Here is a 27,745-nt window from a genome sequence, read left to right as displayed (position 1 = left end):
ACAGGCCGGTTATGAATTTAGTCACAACACCCAGTGACTCGTCAATCTGAGATCTCGAGTTCCCAACCTGTACCCTGGATTGTGTGTGCAGAGGAACTTCGGGACTTTCGAAGGATAGTTTCCCGTTCAAGCGGGTTGACTTCAAAAGTTTAGCTTTGTGTCTCATTTTAATTAATTTATATTCTTTCATCCTCTCATCTATTTTGATTCAACGAATAAAAGCATTCGAAACTCCGGATTCAAGAACGCTCCATACGTAAAGTTGGATTAACGTATCCAGGTAAAACAAATGCATGTTTTCTTTCTTAATATTAGTTAAAAGGGCTATTAGTTAAAATTATTTTACCGTTTCAGCTACGACTACAATTTTCAGCACGTTCCTGAAATCAAGAAGATTAAAGCTAAAATGGAAAAGCCTCGATGATTCAAAATGGAAATATCTGCAAAGTGCCTATAGACGTGCGCATACAGTGGTTTCACTGCGAACGGAATATTTTTTGGTTTTTCTTTGAATAAATCTGAATTTTCGCGGACCGGCATTGCTATTTTGTACGAACAGTATGTCAAATATATATCCTACGTTAAATACTGTTCAACTATTTGTTTAATAGTAATACTTTTTTAACCACAGTATTGCCTTAAGGTTTCCTGTGTGGGAAGCTATGTACATGTGCACGCAATGAAGTCTTTAGTCGAAACCATAAATAAAGGAAGGAAATAAAGTTGACTCTTGTCTCCGTTTAGTGCAGGCTACACCTGCAGTAGGCTACACTTCGCTAGTTAACGCGTTAACGTCTTCCAACTTAATGTCGATATTCCAGAATGTGATATATTCAAACCTTCTAAACTGTAGCCTAATTATTCCCACCAAACACTGGAATAATACTGCTCAATGCAATTGGATCTGACCACCTACAAACTTTAAATATATTTTTTTCCAGGCTCATCAATGGGGTATCCCTACACTCTTAAAAGGCAATTTATTTGTTGATAATGGAAACAATTTTTTTTGAAACCTTGACATGAATTTTTACTTTTACAACTGTACAATGCTTAAGGAATATGGCATAGTGTAGCATAGTAACCTTGCATACATAATATTACTAACATACAGTAGTTTTTAATTAATTATATTTATTTTAAAATACAACTTTTCATTAAATATAATTTTACAGTATATGTTAAACTGTACAATACACAGTAATTTCTGTAAATTTGCACTGATACACTGTCTGTCAGTGCAGGCTGTGCCCCATTATGGGATTTTATGTAATATGTGCTGGCACATCGACAGCAATTGGGACTATGGTGTTTGCGCCATCTATGCTACTTGACTCACACATGAATCATGCAAAAACAGGCCACACTTGCAAAATTTATTTGATTGCACTGATAAAGTTCTTACTGGGATTACTTGGTAATTTCAACATGCTGAGTGATGCAGCCAGCAGAGAGATAAAATTGGACTACCGTAGTGCATCACTCAGGATAGGCAGTGAGGATTTTAGTGCTCTTCTGGTTGAGCTACCATGAATTATAGGGAGAGTTTCTGTTACAGCATGTGGTGAATTAGATATTTCTGAGAGCACTAAGTCAAGGGAAATGAAAATCACTTTCTAAGCCATGTACACTGATATACACTCAGTGACCACTTTATTAGGTAGAGCTGTACACAAGCTTGTTAGTGCAAATATTTAATCAACCTATCATGTGGCAGCAACAGAATGCATAAAAGCATGTAGATCTGGTCAAGAGGTTCAGCTGTTGTTCAGATTAAATTTCAGAATGGGGAAGAAATGTGATCTAAGTGACTTTGACCGTGGAATAACTGTTGGTGTCAGACAGGGTGCTTTATTTCATGCACAACAGTCTCTACAGAGAATGGTGCGAAAAACAAAGGAAATTCAGTGAGCAGCAGTTCTGTCGGCAAAAACACATTGTTAATGAGAGAGGTTAGAGGAGAAGGGCCAGACTGGTCGAAGCTGACAGGAAGGCGACAGTAATGCAAATAACCACACATTACAACAGTGGTATGCAGAAGAGCATCTCTGAATGCATCAAATGCATCAAACGTAATGCGTCAAACCTCTGAAGTGGACAGGCTACAGCAACAAAAAACCAGTAAGTCGAAAAAATAAGTCTAATAAATACCTAATAAAGTTCTCACTGAGTGTATATTTGTAGATTTTACATAGCAGGTATAATAAGCTATACTATATAGTCGTTGTTATTGGTATTGTTTCCTAACTCATACCAGTGAGTTGATTGAACGTTTTGGAGAACGTTTATGATAATCTTTCAAGAAGGCTGCTGACAATATCTGTACCAAGGTCAGGAGACTGACCCGTAAAATGTTGCTATTAAATGAAGGAGGGGAGGGGGAAAATGTTTTATTAAATTAATTTCATCATTCAAAATGTTATCATTTCATATCAACACTATACTGAGTAACACTACATGTGCGTTAGATATTCAGTCAGGCCCAGGATTATTGGCACCCTTGATAATATTCACAAAAATACTGTAAACTAAGAAATAATACCATTATTGACATACACTTTTTTATTTTCCAACATGTGCAAAGTAGTGTACTCTTTGAATTATTCAATGGAAACAACCAACCAAGTCTTACCTTTTTCAAGTAAAACAAATATTTCACAATTATTGGCAACCCTGGTTTAAGAATTTGTGCAACTAAGAGACTTTTCCTATAATTTGTGATAAGTTTAGAGAACATCACTATATGGTTAAAGTTAAAGGTGAACCATGTAGGAATTACATCCATTTTTATACATAGCCCCAAATTTTAGGGGGCCTGGACTGGAAAAACCTGGCTGATTTGCAACGTAGTCCAGGTGTGTGCCTACTTAATCAGTAGGTGTCGTCCACGGATTGCCCTGCTTCGTTCCTGCCAACCATGCCCTAGCCCCAGTAATTACTTGTATTTGTACCAGGTGGCATATGTGAACAGTCTAATCCACAGTGGTCTGAAATACTTGCAGGTTCCGACAGTAGGGGGCAGCAGTGCCCTTTTTCATGTGGAGCTTGCATTATCAATATAGAGCTGAAAAGTCTATTTCCGGAAGTACAGTGCCAGAATACTCACCAGAAGGAAACAGACATTTGAATCATGGTTATGTTTTGTTCTCATTTATACACAGATAAGAAGTTTTAAACATGGATTTCTTTGACAAAAATGTGAAACCACAACTCATCTAATCTAGCAATAGACTAAAAATAAACAATACCACACCTAGAAATTGTCCCGCACATACTTCAGAATTGTGACGTCAACGTTTTTTTGTTTAACCAAACTTTCTCTGATCACCTCAAACATAATGTGACTTACTACAGACAAATGTACACTTTCTGAAGTGACATTTCACATCTTTTAATTACATACCTTCAAGTAATTGGGTAAGAAGTGAAAAATGTTATGATTGTGCCGGTTAACCCAAAAGATATCTTTACCATTTCACAAATGCCTTTTTTACTTTAGGCTATCTGCAAGATGGTTTTACCATTTATTGTGTCCATTAAATAGTTGCTTTTTTACAGATTCAGAGTCTCTTGACTTCATATGCACTCACACTGTAAACACTCCCCTCCTCCTCACACCTTTCCTGACGACAATGGGAATTAACAAAGCTCGACAGAGACAGCATATAGGTCTAACAGACTCACCGTGTTCCAAATGCCAAGTTAGCTCACAATGTTTCGAACAGTGCAAATCTCATGACAAATAAGAAATTACTTCCAGATCAGCTTTGGTTCTTGTGTGTGTATAAAGTCTAATTCCTTTCTAATTCCCTTTTCATAAAAACTTGGTACAAGTCACATACGTGATCCATTTCAGCATACAGTGACACAGTAATGGTGTTCTCCTGTGACAGTGTAGTGGAAGCTATTGCTAACGACAGACTACCAACCCAGGCAGGCTTATACGGCTCAGCCAAAAGTGTTCCTCGTAAAATTGTTCATGCACGTACACACATTGTTTTATATAGATGGTATCAGTTTTTAATTAATGTTAAGATTAACCAGATAGATATTTAATAGAGATCTGCCTGCATAACAGAGTGCAAAACTGTAGTAGTTGTGCTTCAGGTGCTGTTCGGAACGTCATGAATAGGTGTTCGGAACATTGTGAGCTGACCAGGTCTTCTGAACACAGGGAAGTTGTGTAGTTATTTGTTGTTTTCGCTATAATTATTGTTCCAATACAATAATACCAATGCACATGAATCCAAGTGTTTTAGTGTCTGGGATCGCCAAAAAGCAACCATAACCATAAACCACATTCCTCAGGAGAAAAAGTACCATTGAACGGACTTTAATTTCTGGTGGAGGCAGCTGCTTCTCCGTGTTCTGTTCGGAAAACAGTGAGTCTATCTTAAATTTACTTGTGTTTTCTAAGCGGGTATAATGAACGCATTGTCACAGTGTGAAATGGACATTGTTTCCAGATGTAGGCTACAATAATTATCGTAGTCCTATTCGCACCATAATTTCATCCTCTATTCAATGTAGCTACAACGAATGACAATAAATTGCGCAAATGTAGACCTTTGCCATTTCACAAATAGCTTTTGTACTGAATGTGGTGAGATGGGTTTACCATTTACTGTGTCATTTATATGCTTTTTTACAAAATCTCATGACCTCATATTGTGGCGAGTGGCAGTAGCTAACAGCCAAATAAGGGACTGAAAACACAGCACTTGCTTTGCTAGCAAACTGGCCCGGTTTTATTCCCTGCCAAAGATGGCTCACAGCTAACCTGAGGTTGAGAATGAGAGCTTCTGTTTACAACTCGGCCCCGGCCTGAACTGCCTGTGCCCTAAAATTTCCCCCCTGCAACCTCTCCAGACACAAAATGACCCACCCACATAGCATAACTAATAGCACTTTCTCTAGCCTACTGTTCTGTAATGGCTATGCATGTTTTAAGACTACAAAAAAAACTGTTTCCAGTGCTGTGGTTTGATAACTACATAGGCAATACTGTAATAACTGGTCAACCAGCTGCCAGCTTGAGCTGTTTTTTTCAGCAGGGTACCTATTTTATATTGTTTGCGTTGCATTTTTGCATGTATGTACATTCCAACAAATATATACCTCTGTTTATTTATTTATTTTACTTTCAAGGTAAAATAGGTAAGATTTTTGTGTTACTGTATTGTTACAAGACTATTGTAAATCCCTTCCGATCATTGAAAAAGGCTCACTGACATGTTGACTCACCCTCTGCCTGTGTTTATAGTCCTTAAATATGGGTTTCAAAATATAAAGTTGACAACCTGACACTCTGTACCAAAACATTGTATAAATGTACAGTAATTCAAGCACATTGGTTGAAAATTGTTTTCAATGTCAGGATGTTTACAGAGAAGGGTTAGGGATAAACTGTGGTATGAAGGTATTTGTTGCTGCTATTCCTTTCTTGAGCGTTAGGAGTCCGGAATTACCTATCGTACCTTAATTCTATGCGCTTGTGCTTACCTTAGCGAAATAATAAAATAAATGTGACACAGTACTCAGTTTCAATCACTAGTAGAATGTACTGTAGGCTAGAATTGACAAGAAGTGAGATATGTGCATGAGGCTGCACTCTGCTCAATCAATTGGCTCTACCCGGCAGGGAGAGCAAAACTGGGCGAATGGGTCAGCCGTTTGTAATTATTTTGGGCCCCCTGGAAGGTTAATTCACTGGGCCCCTTGCCTCACAACCTGCCACAACATTAAAACTTAGATTACGATTAATTAACACGATATGAAATAAATATTTGTGATATAAATGAAGAAGCTAGCAAACGTTAGCAACAGCAAGTTAAAAAATAGCTAGCTAGTTAATATTTACAATATATTTCCTGTAATCCTTGCTACGTCTATCACAACTGCCAGTTTGGTGGCACTCAAACTTTGGTTTAATTTAATGAGTCAACTTTCAGTATTCTAAAAGTACTTTTTGAAGTATTACTTAATCAATGTATGGACAATAGGACTACAAGTCCCTGCATTCCACAGAACTTTCCCTTTTTCCACACCACAACTCCTCCGGAAACCAGAATGTATCTGATGAGGAAATCAAACGGGAGGACTCAAGTAAGGCTGTAACTCTGGGAATATAGCTAGCTTAACCTCGCAACTGTAACTCTTGCGACTGAATGTACATAGCTGCTTTAATATTCATTGTATTGTATGGTCACTGAACACTCTGTTTTCACATTTTCTTTTGGTTGGCTCCAAGCCATCTGCCGCGCTATGTTAGATTTAATACATTATGCATAGATAGGATCTTGCATGTGGGCTATTTAAATTCTAAAGAGATCATAACAGGGCATTACTGATCTCGACACATGCTTACCAAGGTTACCCTTGGTCTGTTTGGTGAACTTGATACGTCATAGTTTTCTCACTAGCTCCAGCTAGTTTCAAACCTCCCTCCATTATAGCTTCATTGTTCTCCTTGAGCACATGTCCATGGTGCGCAGGCAGGCCTGTATAACTGCACACATTCAGGAGAACATACAACCTTCCCACATGCTTGTGCGCCCCAATGCTAACATGCTCACGCATATGCACACACATGCACTCACACATATTTTGTTGTACATCACTGTAGTAAAACGTCCTTTGTACTTTGTGTACAGTAAACTTTGCTATATTTTCCAACATTGTTTGTATTAATATTACTCCTGTATTGAATGAAGTCAGCCTCTGCTAATTTAAAGAACTCCCAAATGCCTTCACCTTTTTATCATTTATATTAGTTCAAGTGATTGTGTAGTATTTTGATTTAGTTAAGATGAACTATAAATGCGTAATTTTAATAATTATTATTTTAATTATTAATTGAAATAGCCAATTATTTCGGATTATTAAGGACGGAAACATCTTGATTATCAATCCTCGCAACTCTACACATAGTGTGTAGGGGCATATCCCTGACACCAATAACATATTCAAATTAAGAATAATTTTAGTAACTCTGACAGATTTATATATGTAACCAAAATAAATGGTAGAATTGTATAGGTCCACCCCCCTACTTATGGCGCCCTTTGGGAGCCAATAAAATGGTTTCATACAAAACATATAATCTAACTATTATTAAAGATGAATGGTACTGACAGTTAAAAGGTCGGCCAAAATGTATTAATATTAATATTCTATTAAAAAATATACAGTACTGTGCAGAAGTCTTAGGCACCCTAGACTTTATTATATATATGTTAATTTTTTGTGTGTGTTAGTATAAAAGAACACATTTGAGATTTTCAAATATTCATTTTCCGAAAGATTTAATTTTACAGAGACATTTTTGTATTTAATAATAAATAAAAAAACATATTACTGTAAGCAATTGACTACTTTTTTCATAAAAACTTGTTCAAGGCTGTCTGAGATCAGAAGCAAGGAGCCAACCAAAGTCTGCAGAAGAACTGTGGCAAGTTCTCCAACATGCTTGGAACAACTTCCCTGCTGATTGTCTTATAGAACTGCAGGACAGCGTTGGCTGTCTCAGAAAAGTGATCCAGTTTTAACGACGAAGGGTGGTCACAAAAAATATTGATTTGACTCAGTTTTTTAACTAGTCTGCGAAATTACTCAAATGTAATGTTAAATGTATAGTACGTTTATTTAGGACCTTTCATTGAATTATTTTTGAAAGAATCTTATCTGTACAGAGTGTTATACAGGTGCCTAAGACTTTTGCACAGTACTGTATATTGATATCCCCTTTTTTCCCCAAATAGCTCTGGTTTGGAGATAAGTGTGCCTCTGTATGTGGCGCATCAGCCCAAGATGCAACACGGCTTTCGCAACCTTGCAAGTATTTTTTCCAGGCCAGTGGCATTCTTGTCGCAGATATACCAAATGAAACACGAAACCACTGTATTCGTTTTTATTGCCCAGGTGGAAAATCCAGCTATTACCATCGTAAAATTACCTGCTACCACCAACTGATTGAAAACCTTGTCTTTTTCAGCAGGGGTCACCTTTATTTTGTGTATGTTTTTCTCACAACTAGCCAGTTCCTTTCTTTCACAGTCTCTGCTATGTTTTTGCTGGATTAACGTTATTGATCAGAATCACCAGTCTGTGGGATAAAATGTTAATAATGTTATCATGATTTTTCAGAGAATTGTCCCATTATGGGATTCTATAAGGGTTCTAGAATCCTCTGCTCTGAGCAAGTGGACATGCTATTTTTTTAAACAAGAATTATAATTGCAATTATTTCACAAGGAGGGGCACATTTAGTTTCTGTTCATAATTAATGTTTTGTTTTGCATTTATGTGTGTCCTTTATTTTACAGAAGAGACGACACACCCTTATATGAGCACTCAGTCATATTATATTTCCCTCTTTGAATATCCAAAAAATATACAGTTAAGCAGGTGTGAAAAAATGCTGTAAAATAAGAATGCTTTCAAAAATAGAAATGTTAATAGTTTATTTTTATCAATTAACAAAATGCATGAACAGAAGAAGTGAATGAAATCTAAATCAAATCAATATTTGGTGTGACCACCCTTTGCCTTCAAAACAGCATCAATTCTTCTAGGTATACTTGCACATAGTTTTTTAAGGAACTCGGCAGGTAGGTTGTTCCAAATATCTTGGAGAACTAGCCACAGTTCTTCTGTGGATTTAGGCAGCCTCAAATGCTTCTGTCTCTTCATGTACTCCCAGACACTCGATGATGTTGAGATCAGGGTCCATACCATCACTTCTTGTTGTTCTTTACGCTGAAGATAGTTCTTAATGACATTGGCTGTATGTTTGGGGTCGTTGCCCTGCTGCAGAAAAAATTTCGGGCCAATCAGATGCCTCCCTGATGGTATTGCATGATGGATAAGTTTGTAGCTTGTACTTCTCAGCATTGAGGAGACCATTAATTCTGAGGAAATCCCCAACTCCATTTGCAGAAATGCAGCCCCAAACATGCAAGGAACCTCCACCATGCTTCACTGTTGCCTGCAGACACTCATTCTTGTACCACTCTCCAGCCCTTCAGCAAACAAACTGCCTTCTGCTACAGCCAAATATTTCAAATTTGCTGCCATTTTTCTGCACCCCAGTTCCTGTGTTTTCATGCACAGTTGAGTCGCTTGGCCGGAGGTATGGCTTTTTGGCCACAATTCTTCCATGAAGACCACTTCTGACCAGACTTCTCCGCATACTAGGTGGGTGTACCTGGGTCCCACTGGTTTCTGCCAATTCTGAGCAGATGACACTGCTGGACATCTTCCGATTGCAAAGGGAAGTAAGCATGATGTGTCTTTCATCTGCTGCACTAAGTTTCCTTGGCCAACCACTGCGTCTACGGTCCTCAACGTTACCCATTTCTTTGTGCTTCTTCAACAGAGCTTGGACAGCACATCTGGAAACCCCTGTCTGCCTTGACATTTCTGCCTGAGAGAGACCTTGCTGATGCAGTATAACTACCTTGTGTCTTGTTGCTGCGATCAGTCTTTCCATGGTGTATGACTTCTGACATTTATCTGTCTTCAGCAACCTCACCTTGATAGCAGAGTTTGGCTGTTCCTCACCCAATTTTAACGAAACAGCTGTTTCTGTTTCAGTTAATGATTGTGTTTCAACCTACATATTAAATTGATGATCATTAGCTCCAGTTTGGTATAATTGGTTAATCACACCCCTGACTATATGCCTACAAAATCCCTGACTTTGTACAAGTGTACCTAGAAGAATTGATGCTGGTTTGAAGGCAAAGGCTGGTCACACCAAAGAGTGATTTGATTTAGATTTTTCTTCTGTTTACTCACTTTGCATTTTGTTAATTGATAAAGAATAAACTACTATCATTTCTATTTTTGAAAGCATTCTTACTTTACAGCATTTTTTCAAACCTGCCTAAAACGTTTGCACAGTACTATATATTGAATTCCCCAAGAGAGTACTCTTTAGTTCGCATAGAGATGGTTTTGGGGCTAATGGTTGCTCTGGATAGATTTCTTGTATTAGACACTTGATAATTTTTGGAACTATTTAGAATTACTGTACTTCACAATCTGCTAAAACAAGCATTTGTTTTAGGACACTGTTGTTTATGACAGCCATTTAGGTAAATTTATAGGGAGCATTTAATGATTTGTGAGTTGTCATTGTCAACTTCCATGATGAACACATACTGTTTCACTTTGAACACTTTCATCACGACAACCCTCTTTCTCTATTTTTGTCTGGAATAAAGAAAAGTTCTGGTTGAACTTACACACTTATTCCATTCTACACAACCAATTAAAACCCAAACAACTCAGGGCTCCACTGTGCTACGAGTAAACACGGTTTACTATCAAAAACATTGTCATTCCATACCTCCCTCAGCTTTGACCGCAGTCGCCTCAGGCATTTGCACCACCTGTTTCTTTCAGGAGTTTGGAGAGAGGCTGCAGTGAGGATGTTCTGGGAGTGAGGGAAGATTCTGCAATGCATTTATGCCAGTGTCAGAGCAGAGTGGAATGGGCTGTCTTAGCATATGTCTGTCTTGCATTCCCTGGTAATTACAGAGCTGGCAGAGTAGCTCCAGGGACTCTTACAATAAATCAGTGTGCCCTTTTTCTCTGGTTTCAAAGTTTCAACAAATCCTTTTTTAATTTCATTACCGCTACATACATGAAGGTTCCAAGGATAACTTTTAGTGAAATTACCAGTTCATAAACATTGGTATATCCATGTTCAAATATATATGTTGAGCACAATAAAAAAATAAATACATTAATAAAATGTTCCTTTAAGAAGAGTAAAGAGGGAGAGACAACGCTTTCTTGGAAGTGGCATCTATAAAGAACAGCTGACCAGGAAACCCCTATATTAAAAAACAGCAAAAAGTAAATAAATGAATGCTTTCTCTTCCTTGCAAACATCAGTCCACCTAAGAGAGAAGAGTGAAGGAACTCAAACTCTCAGCAATTCAACAGAAAACGAATAATTACTGTAATATAGCAGACTGGCTAAGAGACATACCACTCAGGGCCTTTTTATTTAGCAAGCTATCAATGCATCACTTCACATAATGTTGATGAATACGTGCCAAGCCACAAAGCAATTATAGGGACAACACTGCAATATTACAATAAAAACAAAAGGAGCTTAGTGAATAAATAGCATTTTCCTTCAACACAGCATGACAAATGCAGTTTATTTTGCCAGTTTATTGTGGGCATAATGCGTGATCAATTTAATCAATTATCAACTATTGACTGAGCTATACAATGGAAATGAAAGTGCTTTGAAATTTATTATGGCTGTAAACCTCGACCCATAACCTACAAAATCACTTGTTTCCCTACAGTTCCAATGATGCTCTTTCTAGTTATATTATGCTTGTCCATAACTATTTTGAGAATGTCTAAACTGTTTAGAGGAAATGAGAGAAATGCTTTCCATCCAGCTCTGTTACTGCCTGCCCATACTCTCCTTCACAAACTACTAGCAGAGGTGTTTTCTTTTCTCTACCCCTCCCCCATATGGGAAGTACCTGGCACTGGATGTGTCTTGCTGGTTTCCGCCTCAACATGTTTTTTTCTTGCCACAGCAGTCCCCAAGGAAACAGTCTATGTTTGGTAGTATGGCTTAGAATCTGTGTGGTTGGGAGATTTGAATTCAAGTGTTTGCATGTTTGTGCAATTTTATAGTGCATTTGAACCTCAAGGTTAGCATAATTTATGCTAAAGCAAAACAATTAATTTGTTTACAAATCAGTTTTTTTCTGCTGTTATTTTGATACTTCAGATTGCTCACATTGATTTCAGTACTCATTTCTGTCCTGATTTCAGAGCTCTGTGTTAACGTCTGATGTCAAGTCTGATCACTTTCTCCTTGTGTGTCTTAGGGATCAGCTATTGCTTTCTGGGGGCTGCAGAAAGGTCTTCGTCCCAGTGAACCTACAGTGAACGGTCACTCTGAGCCACTCCATCAGACTCCTTATCAGGTGCTATCCATAGAAATGCACTGCTCCAAATAACTGCATCAACAAGAAGTCCTGTCCACACACCAGACTGTCCCTGCCTCTAACAGCAGCTGTACATACAGCATTCACCTGTTGATCCCATGGCCCACCCTTATGAGCCGTGGTTTCGGCCAGCACCACCCGGAGGCAGTAGTGAGGATATGAACATGCCATCCTGGTGGGATATTCATGCAGGTACAGGGAGTTGGATGGACCTACAGGGGGGGACAGGGAGTCTTCAAGGTGTGGGACAAGGGAGTGCAATACAGTCTGCTCTGGGACCCTATACCTCGGAGCCCCAAGTGTGCAGCCCACCCCCAACCCAAATGGCCTCATCCTCGCACCCCATGCAACTCTTTCCACAGGACAGCTATAAAATTGACCCATTGGTTCCAGAACTGCAACCACAACCACTTTCTCTGGAAGAGCCTTTGGACAACACCACAGCCACTCGTCCCAAGGCACAGCGTCGCTCTGCCTCCAGGGGCTCAGGCCAAGCTGTGTGTCGCTGCCCCAACTGTGTAGATGCTGAGCGGCTGGGCCACTGTCCCGATGGCACCAAAAAGAAACACTTGCACAACTGCCACATCCCTGGCTGTGGCAAGGCATATGCCAAGACCTCCCACCTAAAGGCCCATCTTCGTTGGCATAGTGGTGATCGGCCCTTTGTCTGCAACTGGTTGTTCTGTGGCAAACGCTTCACTCGGTCTGATGAACTGCAACGCCACCTGCAAACACACACTGGTGCAAAGAAGTTCAGCTGCACTGTATGTAACCGAGTCTTCATGCGCAGTGACCACCTGGCAAAGCACATGCGCACCCATGAGCCAGCCCGGGGTGAGGAGGAGAAGAGTGGACCAGGTAGAGTGGGGAAATGCTATGAAACCCCCCAGACCCTGACCCTCAATACTACTACTGCCTGCACCTTGGAAGCCCCCCTTAAGCCCAAATGTGAGCCAGAGCCCAGTGGACCCACATTGGGTGCACAGCCAAACTAAGGGTGTGCCATTAGGTCCAATCCAGGCAGAGTGATGTAGATTACTATACCCTCTGAGTGAAACACAACATGATTTTACCAGTAGAGAGAGATGGCCTAGCATAGTGATTATAAACAATACATGTCTTTAGTTATGACTTCAGCAACTGAGCTTGATCAGTGGGGTAATTAACAAAGGTCCAGTACTGACCCACAGTCTCACTTGTTAATAGGCCCCACAGCTAAGAAGGTGCCTTTTGACCAGAATAGTACAGCATGTAGTAGTTGCAGAAATAAATATCTCCCTTAACATACTTGCATGTGAAGCTAATGCTGGAAGGAATTGAAAGAAGTAAATGCTCTGTTGTTTTTCTGAAGGCACTTTGCTCTGTTGTTTTTCTGAAGGCACTTACATTAGGTTTTTTCTCATATCTAATTTACAATTTGCATTTTGTGAGAAGTGTAAATGGTTACTGAGCCATGATCATAGTTCACTGCTTGTATTGCTTGTGAGCTGTTGTGTGAAATACATTATATTTTCAACTTTTACACCTCAAACAGTCCAAATAACATCTCAGAGCCAATTGACACTTTCATTTTAGAGAATCAATGCTGCTCAAGCACTTTTCTGAACTCATAACGTTCTTCCCCTCACAAAAATTTGACTTTCCAATAATCCAAATTTCACATATGAATTCATTTTAATTAATTTTATTCATTTTTGCATGTGAAAAGAAAATAGATCACATAATTTGCATCTTCATATTTTCACATGTCCCTGACTTTTTAAATTGTGAATTTTATCACTTTTAAAACTTCTACATGTTGAAACAAAACATGTCACTTGAAATAGCATAGGTTACCTTTTTCTGCTCACTTATAAGTGGGATTATTTTTATAGTTCATGTGTGCTTCAAATGTTGGGTGTTCACATGTTTATGAGTACAGGATTTTCTTGTCAGGGTCACCTTTACATGAGTACCCATTCGTACTCAAGTAATACTCAAGATATTTGAATGCAACAGGAATAAAAGTTCTTCAGAACTTCTTAATGATGGAACTGATTGAAATTGCAGCTTAAGTGTGAACTTCACCAAAAACTCTTCCAGTTTACTGCTTGAAATGATTACTTACAATAGTGTAGCCTCATTATATGCTATTAAAATGTATTCCCATTATGTAGCAAAAACCTTGGTATGAATGCAAAAAACAATTAGTGAATAAGGATCTTGTTGGAACATTCATTATATTTTCTGCATTGGTATGTCAATTTTCTGGAGTATTTGTGATAGCATCTGCAGTCAGTATCTGAGTTTTTAATGTCATCCATCAGAATCTTTCAATTTATATTAAGCAAGTGTGTACGTATGTATCTATATAAACATAGAGCAAAAGAGATTAATCATTGTTGTTACATCTTGCCACTACTTTCAAACACATTTATGTGTCAATAAATAATGCAAAGACATAACAAGCAGTAAATATAGAAGGGAATGATTCCTGATTATATATGTATTGTGATGGTAGTGGGTGGGAGACCTTCAGGGTGACATGATTGGGCATTGTGTCATTCTGGGGGAGTGCTTTTAGTCAGAAAAATGGTACCTACCAACTTGCTCGATAGAGATTCATTTGGTTTGGCATAATTTTGGTGATCTGTTTGCACCAGTGATTCAGTCCTCTGGTACAAGAGATGGGATGGCTCAGACTGTGGATTACAGTGTGAAAAATAAGCATTTGACGGACTTTGTGTGAGGAAGCATGTGATAATATACAGTCCCCTCGAAAGGTATTGTAACAGCAAGGTCAATTACTTTGTTTTTGCTATCAATTGAAGACAATTGACTTGAGGTCAAAATATGTACATGATGAGATGACAAATCTGAATTTCAGCTTTTATTTCCTGGTATTTTTTATCTAGATGAGTTAAGCAACTTGGAACATATCACCTTTTGTATCAGACCTCCACATTTTTAGGTGAGCAAAAGTATTGGAACATGTGACTGACAGGTGTTTCTTGTTGCCCAGATTTGTCCTATTCGATTGATTGGTCAAACAATAAATAGTTATAAATGTCTTTTCTTGGTTTTAGCCTTGGGTTTTGACTGTGAAGACTGCATTTGTGTTAGAAAAGGTAAATCAACATAAAGACCAGAGAGCTGTCTTTGGGGGAAAACAAGCTTAGAAAAGAGGGGAAATCGATCAGAGCCATTGCCAAAGCATTGGGGATAGCTTGTACAACAACTTGGAATGTCTTGAAAAAGAAATAAACCGCTGGCGTACTGAGCAACAGACACCGAACAGGTCACCCAAGGAAAACAACAGCAGTTGATGACAGAAACATTGTGAGAACCCTAAAAAATCAGTCAGTGACATCCCAAACAATCTCCACAGGGCAGGGGTGAAGGTTTCTCAATCAGCCATTCGAAGAAGACTTAGAGAGCAGAAATATAGAGGCTCTACCACAAGATGCAAACCATTCATCAAGTGTAAGAATCAGAAGGCTATATTACAGTTTGCAAAGAAGTACAGAGATGACTCACTAATCTTTATTGATGATGCAACTCATGATGGTAGCAGCAGGATGAATTCAGATGTCTCCAAAAACATTCTGTCTGCCATCTTACGGAGGAATGCATCCAGACTAATTGGGAGGAACTTCATCATGCAGCAAGCCAATGACCCAAAACACATTGCAAGCACAACAAAGGACTTCATTAGGGAGAAAAAGTGGAAGGTTGGAACTGGCCAAAGTGGAACTGGCCAAGTCAATTACCAGACCTTAACCCAGTTGAGCATGCATTTCACCTCCTGAAGAATTGAATGAACAACAATTGAAAGAGACTGCAGTAAAATGGATCACCAATGGATCGCAGGCTTGATGCAGTTATTGCGAGCAAGGGATATGCTACCAAATGTTACGTGTTATTTACTTTCATTTACTTCAATACTCTCTCTTCCAATACATTTGCTCACCCAGAGATTTGGAGGACTGATAACAAAGGTGCTATTCGTTAAGTAGTTTAACACATCTAGATGTAAATACGAGGAAATAAATGCTGAAATTTTTAACCTTGCCTTGCTGTTCCAATACTTCTGGAGGAGACTGTACATCCCCCACCCCAATTGAAATAGGACAATGAAGTTATGGAATTAACCTTAAATTGCATAGATGCACAAACTATTTGTTACTTTAAGAATTTGGACAAATAAAATCTGTGGTGTCTATTAGTCAATTATCACACAAAATGTGAGTTTCGTTTGGATATTTTCTTTTCAGCCATTCAGAGAAATTCTTTATATTCTAATAGTGATTCCTTAATAATGATATAATTGAAATAAAGAACAATACATCACATTTGACAACATTGACGTGAATGTCATGACTGCAGCGAACAACATGGTTTTTCGTATCCATATGCAAAGGTTTGGGGGGAGACTGAGAGACATGTCACCCCCAATATTATCATATGAATTCATTCCTGTACTAGCTAGTATATTTGTGAACCTACGTAGACAAGCAAAAACATTATCAAATATTTCAAAGCTCATAGCATATACGGAATTTCTTTCTATATATAGCGTAGCTAATATAGTGAGAACTTTATTAGGTATTTATTAGATTTATTGGTCTTCTGCTGCTGTAGCCTATTCACTTAGAGGTCTGAAACATTGTGTGTTCAGAGATGCTCTTCTGCATACCATTTTTGTAATATGTGGTTATTTGCGTTACTGTGTTACTGTCACCTTCCTGTCAGCTTCGACCAGTCTGGCCCTTCTCTGACTTCTTTCATTGACAATACGTTTTTGCCCGCAGAACTGCTGCGCACTGCTTTTTGTTATTCGCACCATTCTTTACAAACCCTTGAGACTATTGTGCATGAAAATCCCAGAGCAGTTTCTGATACTCAAACCACCCTATCTGTCACCAACAATCATTCAATGGTCCAAGTCACTTAGATAACATTTCTTCCCCATTCTGGCATTTGGTCTGAACAACAGCTGGACCTGTTGACCTGCATGCTTTTATGCATTTAGTTGCTGCCTCAAGATTGGCTGATTAAATATTTGCATTAACAAGTGTGCAGGTCTACCTATTAAATTGCTCACTGAATGTACATGTACACACTTTATACAACTAAATACGTTGTCCCTCGAACATTGGGTTACATATGACACATGAAATATTCCACATCTTATTTTGGTGCAATTCCTTATCTTGTACAAATCTGAGAACTCATTTCAAAAGGAAAATTCAGAATTCTAAATCACTCTGCATATGTAATAAGAAGAAATTGTATTGTATTGTATTGTTAAATAATATGGCTATTATTTTCGGTCAGGCAACTGCTCATTCTTTCAAATACAAAGACCAGAAGAGGGTCATTTCAATAATAACCTTTCTAATCATTAAAGTGTAGCTTCACCAATACTCAAAATTTCATATTTTTTCACAATTTAGTAGGCAAAGAAGTTCAGCCGCACTGTGTGTAACCGTTAGGAGTTGTGGATTAGTCACGTGACTTGGATTTGAGTCTGACTCTCATCACAAATTCCACAGCTTGGAAATGAGTTTTTAAAAGCGTTAATTTGGTCCAATTATATAATAAATTGCGGCCGATCTTGCGATTTGTTTTTGAGCAGACTGCAAGACCAGTTGGGGAAAAACAAGATCCCAGCCATCTGATTGGACCATCCGGCTTTGCATGTGTTGTACCCATGTGGAGTTGACCTGGGACTTGCCCAAGAAAGTCCCAGGTCTGTAAGAATATGGTTCCACCTCTGTTTCTCAGTATGCATATTTATTAGCAGGAAAGTTCATAGCAAAGAATTCTCCACAGGAACAATAATTTTATTGTGTATAGCATTTCCATTCCCTATAGAATTAACAAATTAAATTGTTATTTAATAAAAAAAACTAAATGTATTTAATAAAATACATTGCCCGTTGGCATTATTACAACACAGATTAAATTAATTCCCATTTGGTAAAATAGAAAACAAGTCCTAAAAGATTACTGTATCTCTAAAATGTAGGAAAACAAGTTTAGGTAAAAGTCAAAGTAAAGAACGAGCAATGTCAATTTCGGAGAGAAGGGGAAAGGGGTGATTTAATAAATTTCGGTTTCATATTGAGGCTAAGAGAAGGAGGTTATGAAACTACCAAAGGATTTCAGAATAAGTTGTATTCTTTATTATTATTAGAAATGTAACAAAATTGTTTTTCAATGTGGATATTTAGCTTCTTCTTATTATTATTATTATTATTATTATTATTATTATTAGAAAGATAATGAGCAATATATTAGGTTAGAGTTTTTCAATTAAGGCCAGGCTCAGAGACAGGTGCCAAGGCCCCATAAATGTGCTGCTTTGTCCCTCAGATTATTTTTTTTCATGTTTGTTTTTAAACTCATATACATATCATTGGAACAGGATATGGAAAGTGAACACTTGAAATCAAATTGAATGAAAAATAACTTAACAGTAACTAGAAAATAGATAGGCACACTGTCCATTATAGTCTACAATTGTACAATCAAAAGTCAAGAAAGACACTGTATAGCCTAATCAAAACAGTTTATGGCGTTGCATCTATCAAAGTCTGTCAAACTTAACTAAAATGGAGTGCAAGAATTGGTGTATGCAAATGAAAGTATTGTCACCTTAAATTACAAAAGCAAATTAATACAAAAGAAGAACACCAAAAAATGGTTTTACTGTCATTGTAATTAATTGATGCCTCAAAAATGTCTCAATATAACAATGTGTAGATCAATACATTGATATTTTATGATATCCCTAATATTCCTACTGAAACTGTATAAAACACAAGGCCACAAACAAATTCCATAAAAAAACAAGTAAATTGTATGAGGTGAATCGATAGGCTCCTGATTGTTGAAAATGTGGACACATGACCACAAAAACCTTAACCTTAATGGAGAACAAAAAGACAAACCAAATGATAAAGAGCCCTACCTGCATTGTGTTAATAACTAGAAATAATAAGCACATTTTTTTCAAAGCCTAGGAGCTATTGATCAATATTGGGAGGTTGGGACCATTGTTGAAATAGACGTATACAGGAAAAGGTTTCATTAATTTGTATAAACATAAATGCAGACTGAACAAAATGAAATGATTATGAGTAATTGGACTTTGATATTTCAAACAAGGATTTCTGACATATTAATCCCATCCACTCTGCCACCTTGTGGTTGAGTTGTTGACATTTCAAATTATTCTTGCATTCATATTTATATCATACAAAAAACTGTGACATAATAAAATTGCAAAACGGCAATGCCAGATTGTTAAAAAGACTCTAGCGAGAACAGCAGCATAGATTCTTATGAGCCTTTTATTTGCAATGCAGTGCAATAAAACAGCAGGCTCCCCCATACCATGCTTAGGATAACAACCCTGACCTCGTCACAGACAATAAAAGCCATATTCTAACAATCCTTGATACCATTTCTCTACCTCAAAAATTGTGTTTCAAGTTCCATGAATAAATAAATCGTTCTTTTTTTTTTTCTCACTTTTATTCCATGTCCGGCCAACATATTTCTGGTTTGGTAGAAATACAAGTTATTAAATACAGACATATTTATGGAACCAACTTAATTTATATCCCAACTGGTTATGAAGCTATTTATTACATAATCCATTCAACCATTTTTGAGCAAACTCTGTTTTTGCCCGGTTAGACAAGGATAGGGATATCAGAAAGGAGGGGTAGGGGAAATCAGGAGGGAGGACTAAGGTAGAGTTTGAAAAGGTGGGTTTTGAGTCTGCGTCGAAATAGGGGGAGGGATTCTGCTGTTCTGACAGTGGTAGGCAAGTCATTCCACCACTGAGGAACCAGAACGGAAAACAGGCGTGAACGTGCAGCTCGACCGCTAGGTGCACGTAGAGAGGGAACCATAAGGCGACCAGAGCTGGCAGACCGGAGTGGTCTAGCTGGGGAGTAGGGAGTGATCAGGGATTGTATGTAAGGTGGGGCAGTCCCCTTAGCAGCCTGAAATGCCAACACTAGGGCCTTGAAACGGATGCGTGAGGCAATAGGAAGCCAGTGGAGGCCGATGAGAAGCGGAATGAGTATACAGATGTGTGTAACTAGGATTTCAACTTGCTATAAATGTAAACCTGTAATCATACTGGCTAATGGCTCTGATTAACCTCATCAAGTTCCATTTTAAATGTGATGCAGATTTGTTAGAAGGCGTTATGTTGAGTAATCCTTTTTGAAGAGCTTTTTGGACTTTGGGCATGCTTTATAAAAACAAACTCTCATATATGTGAATAAAACACACATGAAGGTTACTTGTCTTTACATTTTGTAAAAAATGAAATCTGTTTTAATAGAACAGATTTCAGAGCATTCATGTGTCTGGACAAAAAGATATGCAGATGTATTTGGAGAGATTTGTGGACACTTGAGGACATCTGTGGACATCTTAGAATACCTTTTAAGGACTATTAGCCTATTTCTGGTTATATTCATTTAGCTAGCTAGCTAGTTTGCTTTCATAAGGACGTTATAGTTGTGCTTTTATCTTAACTTGGCTTGCTAGCTAGCAAACATTATTATTGGATAAGTCCTTGCCTTAGCTATCGATAGTTGACATACTTGTGAAAATTTAGTCTTCTAAGATGAGCGCGTATCATGGAGGTAGCTATGGTAACAAAGAAAAATGTGTGGAAAGTGGGGGCATGGTCGTCAATCATAGCTAATTTTCAGTTCTCATTTTATAGTGGGAAATTTATGCTTGGAAAAATACGTTTTAAAATACATTTAAATGACCGAATAGTAAAAACATTATAAACATTTGTTTTATTGCCTAAAAACAACTGGCAAGTGTCACATTCAACCACCATGTTACTCCTTTAATTCAGAGCTGCCTAACCCTGTTCCTGCCATATTATACATTCATTTTGCACCTACAAATTAGCAGCTCAATGATATCTCTAGCTGTTGAATGAGGTGTGCTTTCTTCAGGTTGGAGTGAAAAGCTACTGGACAGTATATCCCCATGAACATAGTTGGGCAGCCCCGTCTTAACTCATGATACAACAAGTCAACCAACACCACAGAATTTTGAAACAGGTACTTGTAGAAAAATTGTCATTTCAGTATGGTGATGTCCATGTATAAGAAGTGCAATTTGATTCTTACAACAGTCAGTGGAAGATCCAGCCATCCTCATAAATTAGGCAGCCAAGAACTTGGTTATGAATATTAATTTTATTAATATTAATATTTAACTAGTGTATTATACTATTATATATATCTGTTATACATCTCTGAGTCCTCTCAATGAAAAAGAAGCAATTAGTGCTAAAGCATCATCTTAAATCTTATACGGACTTTGTAGAAATATAGAAAATTATACTCATGACATGTCGCAGAAGGTTGTGACGAGATACGATGAATAGAAAAATATTTTTTGGCAGGCTGAATACAGCAAACATTATTATATTTGTATTTTATTTGAGATTCATTAGTCTTTGTTTGGGGGCGGGGGGGGGGGGGTGGCATCAGGGCAAATATTTTTTTTTCACAGTTTGCTGACAATGTTAATGGCAATTGTGCATTATGCAATTTTACTCAAAACTACTCAAAATATTCACAAGGTGTCAACCTCTTATTCAGCAGAACTTTCAAAACATTTTTTTGAAAACCTCTGTCAGAACACATCACATTACATTACATACCGCAGAGCAGCAGAAGATGCTAATGAATTTTTGTTGCCATTACAAAAGGTAATGGAGTTGCAGTTTGTGGTGTTGGACAGATCCAAAATTCTGCACTCAGACCATTTTGCACTCAGACCATTTTACTCGTGTGCTTGAGTAACCTGTTTTTTAGCCTTTTGTTGGCAACGTATAACTATTACTTAACAATAATAAAACCAAAAGAGAAAACTAATCATAAATGCTCAAAATTGCAGCTTTCGACAGCATATATTCTCTGTCTGGATCTCACTCTACATTCAGAAAGGAGGTGTTTCCATACACAATACCCCATTTATCAGGAGTAATCTGTTTATGCAAGTGTTTAGATTATTTATATACACATGTATATAAGTAATGTGATTACTCAAATAGCTACTTCTTTCCATAATTGGCTTATGCTCAATGGACACAGCAAGTCATGCTTGTTTTCATCTGGGATCTTTGACTTCAACCTGAAATGCTCAGTTTCAAAAAGCTGAAATAAATCAGTGAGACGTTTATGTGCACCAAAAAAACGAAAGATTAAGAAAACAGGTGTTCAATATGATCATGATAATCTGATGAAGGTGTTTACACACATTGCTATAATCGGGGAAGTGTGCATATATACACACCCAGGCTCTTCTTCCTTTTTTCAAAAGTGCTGCAGCCCCCTTTTCATTTTTAGTATAGAGCTCCACTATGTCTGCCACTCATTGGGTCCCAATATTTTGTTTTTGTTTTTGTGAACAATGGCTTTACATTTTTTAGGGTTTTGTGTTTACATTATTTTTAGTTTATTAAAGTGGCAATCTATGATTTTTTCATATTTTTCACTGGCATTTCTCATTTGATACCATTTGCATTGTTTCATTCAATTTAAGTTAGCGGAGTTATACTTCTGCCCTGTATGGAAAGGTGTGCCCAGAAACCACGGAAGCCTATGGAAGAAACGAGTGTTGCGAGTTTGAGTACAGTTTTCTTTGTTTGCAGTAACTTTACAACTGTGGATGAAAGTACAAGTTGTAACGTGACGTGAATCACAAGAAGGACAACGTGTCAGAAGGCTGTATGCGGGGAACTGTGGGAATGTAAGTGTAGAATAGACCTATTATGCCCACCAGTCACCATGGGTGCACCAAAAAATCTTAGATTGTCACTTTAATATGAAAAAATGATTGGAGTTTGTTTATGATTGTTTGGAGTTCATAATGTTGCAACCCAATGTATATGTGTATTATGTACCATATTATCTTGATTTCATTAATGGTCAAATTGCGAGAGCCATAAATTCTTGAGCCTTGTGATATATGGTGCCCCACTGATGCTATAGTTGCACATTTTCTAGGTACATTTTTGTGTGATCCTTAGTTGAAATAAATTGTTGTTGTTCCATTTCTGTTCAAGCAAAATAGCATTGTGACAGAAGAACTTAAGTAGCAAATAAACACTTTATTGTTTAACAAGTTATTGACTTGCACCAGAAGATTTTAAATAAAGGGTTTGTGTAGTTAGCACATGTGTAATGTGTGATTTGTGTTCAAGTCAATAGCACTGTTAATCTACCTATTGTGTATATTTTGGGAAATCTTACACATTTTAGAATTGCTCATGAACATGTAACCTTTTGTGGTCTTGACTCCAAAACTGATTTGATAGTTCAAAGATCATAGATCTGGTCAACTGAACATGGTTTGAACCAAGATGTATTTACCTTTTAAAGTTTGTTGTAGACATGAGGACTGATGAAAATGAGTATTAAATGAGTGACTTCAGTTTGGTAGTCAGAAGCAGCCTAATTGTCAGCAGACCATGCACCCATTTCAGTGTTCTCTAATTTATGTCTCAATACCTGTATATAGTCTTAGATTTCATAAAGTGCCTTTGTGTTTTTGCTAGGAATTGTTTGTATTGTTTATTTCAACTACAGATAAGTTATTTTAACGCTGCATGCATGAATTTAATCACAAACACTCTTAAATATGGAAAAATCACAGTAAATTGGGAGCTTATATCACAAGAACAAATTATTCAGTATTGTGGCTGTCTGGTACAATTGAGAGACAGCCACAACACTGGACAAATCCTGTTTAAAATTTGATGACAATATCACCAAATATTTTCATTCTGCATTGTTTTTCCTAAGCCATGTCCAGGCAGGTTTACAAAAAGTTGGAGACTTTCCAAAAAGTTGGAAATTATATTATGGGTCTTATATAACATCTTGTATAGACATCGATTGAATAAGGTTTTTGTCAAATACCCAACCCTCGCTTGTCCCTTATGGTTAAGCATACTGAATAGTAATAAAATATATAGAGAAATTATTTAGATAATTTCATATATTTTTTGTAAAACGTCAACCTTTTTGGCATAAATCTGAAGAACAGTTTGCCAATACATAACAGCATGTTTATTGAAAATGCTACAGGTTCGTTACACAGGAGAAAAAATGCTGTGCTGTCTTATGCAAGCCGAACACACTCTGCCGTTAGAAACATAATGTCATTTTGAAAAGTGCTTCTTAGTCGTCGCATCAATGCCATTTTAGTGTTTCTACCACTGAAGGTTCAGCATCACAATTTAAAATTGTCAGAAATAATAGGGACTTGATCTCATATACATTCTATAAACTTATTACATTCAATGTCATTAAAATTTGAATTATATAAAAAAAATCTGAAATTACCTTAGGATCCTTAAAGAAGTTACAGTGAATATTTAAGGCACCTAGATTTTCTCTAACAATTCATATTTACATTGAAAAAAGGTTTTTTTTCACTCTCCTCGGCCCACTTTGCTCTAGATCTAGGATGGCCTGTAGCGTAGTGGTTAAGGTACATGACTGGCAAGGTTGGTGGTTCCATCCTGGCGTAGGATCCAGGAGCTCATCTGCTTAGTCTAATTAACTGTAAATTGCTTTGGATGAAAGCATCAGCCAAATGATATGTAATGTAATCTAATAAAGGCCCCTTTCAATATACAGTGGGGTGCAAAAATTTGGGCACCCTGTTTTAAATGTCTGTTACAATGAATCTGTACGTGATCGAAAGCAAACCTCAACTCTAAATTGTACAGAGTTAAACAAGAGACCTTTCTGCAATTTTGAAAGCAAGATTGTTATAAAGGGCCTTGTGCAAAAGTCTGGGAACACTTTTAGATTATTATTTGTTAGCTTTTAAAAAGATGACTACTAAGGTATATAATCCCAGGGCTGAACTTTTTATTCTGATGTAACTCCATGCCTTCTAAAGTATCCAACTGCAGTGACTGTTCTGTCTGGTGTTAACAACCATGGGTTAACAACCTATTTCCACTGTCAGAAACATTATGGGAAATGGGAAGATAAATGGAACAGTTGAATGCAAGGTCTGGAGGACCAAGAGGCAAGAACTGGTGAGAAATGCTCAGGAGAACCCACACATCACTGCAAAAGAGATGCAAAAAAGAGTATCAGACACAGGTCTAGCTGTTCACAGGACAATAATAAAACATACTTTAAACAGCGAAGACCTACATGGCAGAGTTTCCAGAAAGAATGACCTCAACACAAAATCGAGTGTCAAAAGTATGCAAAACACTGAGAAGCCTGGAATCTTTTGGAACAATGTGCTTTGGGCTGACAAAACCAAAACTCAACTTTTTGGCCGGAAAAAAGAGTGAAGCCTTGCCATCTGTTTGTCAGGTTTCAGAACAATGGAAACAGTAGCAAACACACAGTCTTTATTGAGAAACGGGCAGGTCAAACAGGCAAAGATTGGATGCTGGCAAACAGGAATGCAGAAGGTAATACAGTTTGTAATCAATAGTCCAGGCAAAAGTTTGGTAACGGGACTAACAGACATAGAAAAGGAAATCCAAAATGTAATCATGGTCACAGGCAAAAGTTTGATGTCAAGTAGGCAGTCCGAACAGGCAGATAAACAAAAACGAACTCCAAAGTCACAAACCAGAATCCAAACAAAGTCCAAACATTTTTGTTACAAAATAATTTGTTGTAGCTAGTGAAGCGAAAAAAGCCAATTTCAGTTTTTCATATTTCAAAAATGTTCGGAATTTAGCAACACAATAAATCACTTTTGTTCACTTTCACACAAAAGCCCCCCAAAAAAGCAAAACAAAACGTGAAATATAGATGTTACTGAGAAATCCTGTTACTTGGTTTTAGATACTATGGCAGGAACTGGACCCCTTCAATGATGGACACCTACATTAAGTGTTCTCCACTTTATGGCTGTTGGCCAATAAACAGTCATTCAGAGTGTAGCTGACAGATTTGACATGAGCAAGGGCAGCTTTCATCCACAACTTTCTTCAAGTTCTGGATGAAAATAATCTATTTGGTTGCTGATTCAAAGAGAACATTTGATTGAATCCTCAGCAGCCTGCCCAGTGGTACATGTTGTTTAAAGTAGACCACCATAGTTACAGTACCCAAAGCAGATATTAATGCATTGTGTGTTGGAAGCCCCGTCAGTGCATAGGTCAAGATAATGTTTTTGGTGTTTCTGAGAATTTCCTGTCTTTTTTACTTTTGCCAATCATCATCTCTTCTTTAAAACATAATTTCCAGACTTTTTTTTACAAGGTAATGTAATCATGTAATCTATATAAACAGTGGTTGCCCTGACTGATGATATTTTGTGTTTTCAGAAAATAAACCATTTCAAAATTTGCGTTTTACAATATTCCACTTGCGTTCAGAATAAACGTAGCTAATTTTTCCATTATGACTAATATAATTTGTATTTGACCATTTAAAAAGAAAAGGGAACCGTAAGTAGTTTTAGACTGTTAACTATCAAATACATAATGGCCCTTACATGTGAACCACTTTCTTTTCCGCCTTTTCTGGAGTAAAATATGAAATAGTTGAAGTTACGGTAATTGTCCGGAAGCATTGCGATGGCTGATTTTGCAAAACATTCAGCTACCGTTTGGCTTGTGCCATTGCAGGTGGACTTTTAAACATTTGTTTTAAACTAACTACTTAGCTATATCACTAAACTAGCGCAGAAAGAGAGGAGATGAATGAGATGCATGCACTTTACTTACTATAACTTTCTACCCAGGACCATGTCAATATAATGGGTCAGTCATAGTTGCTGAAGCTTCTCAAATCAGCACCTTTTAATACGACAGTTAACCTAAATATTTGCTTGTTTGGAATGCAAGATACATTTTAATCAGCTTTTTTTCCTTGTGTAAATAATACAGAATACTGCATTAGTGTGACCACTGATATAAATGTCTGCAATCAGTAAATATAGTGTGTTATATACACCAATCAGCCACAACATTAAACCTACCTGCTGAAATAAGTTTTTTCATGATTAAAAATGTCTATAAACTTTATAATATGATATGTGTACTTATATAACATAATGATAAGTGAATTCCATTCAAAAGTTTACATACTGGTGTTCATGATCACATCTTAACAGGTGCTCCAGGACATGTAGAATCTGGCTAATGTTTCACCCTTCTTCCCTCAATTGGAATTACATGGCACTGCATGTGATGAAACTTCTGTAGGGTTGTATGAGCATATTAAATATTCCAGCTTGCTGTAGCAACATTGCCCGAAGTTAAAAAGGATAAAAAACAAGAAAGGCAGACTTATTTTCATTGTGATTGAGGGTCTGTTGTAGGGCTGCAACTAATGAATATTTTGTTATTGATTAATCTCTTGATTATTTTTTATTGATTAATCTAAATGATTAATTTACCAAGGGAAAAAGACAATTGATTCAATTTGCAATTGAAAAAAAACATTTATTGACATGTTTTTGAAAATATTCACCAATGTCCATCCATTACGGTGAATTAAATTGAAGAAACATTCACATTTTATGTGAAATGAGTTGAATACTAAATATAAATAAATTCCTCCAATTAGAGGCCAATTAAGACAGGTGGGAATCTCCCTCTGGAACTATAGGCTGACAACCTAACATAAAAAAATAATATAATGAATGTATTTAATTAAAATAATATGAATAAAATTATACATTTTAAAAAGTGCAAAAAATGTTTAGAAGGTTCTTTGGTAAATGTTCGTTCC

The 27,745-nt window shown here is 37.2% G+C and overlaps 1 protein-coding gene across 1 annotated transcript; it reads left to right on the top strand.

Annotated features, from left to right (window-relative positions):
• The first annotated feature begins 62 nt into the window (after positions 1-62).
• Positions 63-16,066, top strand: sp6 (Sp6 transcription factor). Its single transcript, XM_061232447.1, has 2 exons — positions 63-280; positions 11,868-16,066. The coding sequence occupies exon 2, from the start codon at positions 12,086-12,088 to the stop codon at positions 12,980-12,982; it is 897 nt and encodes a 298-aa protein (XP_061088431.1). The 5' UTR covers positions 63-280; positions 11,868-12,085; the 3' UTR covers positions 12,983-16,066.
• Positions 16,067-27,745: the final 11,679 nt, after the last annotated feature.

This window comes from Conger conger, chromosome 2, assembly GCF_963514075.1.
Source record: "Conger conger chromosome 2, fConCon1.1, whole genome shotgun sequence".
In the NCBI taxonomy this organism is placed as follows: Eukaryota; Metazoa; Chordata; class Actinopteri; order Anguilliformes; family Congridae; genus Conger; species Conger conger.
Note: the sequence above shows the minus strand (reverse complement) of the source record. Positions and strands in the feature narration are given on the sequence as shown.

Coding starts and splice junctions, on each gene's coding strand:
- sp6 (XM_061232447.1), top strand. CDS start 12,086: ATGGCCCACCCTTATGAGCCGTGGTTTCGGCCAGCACCACCCGGAGGC.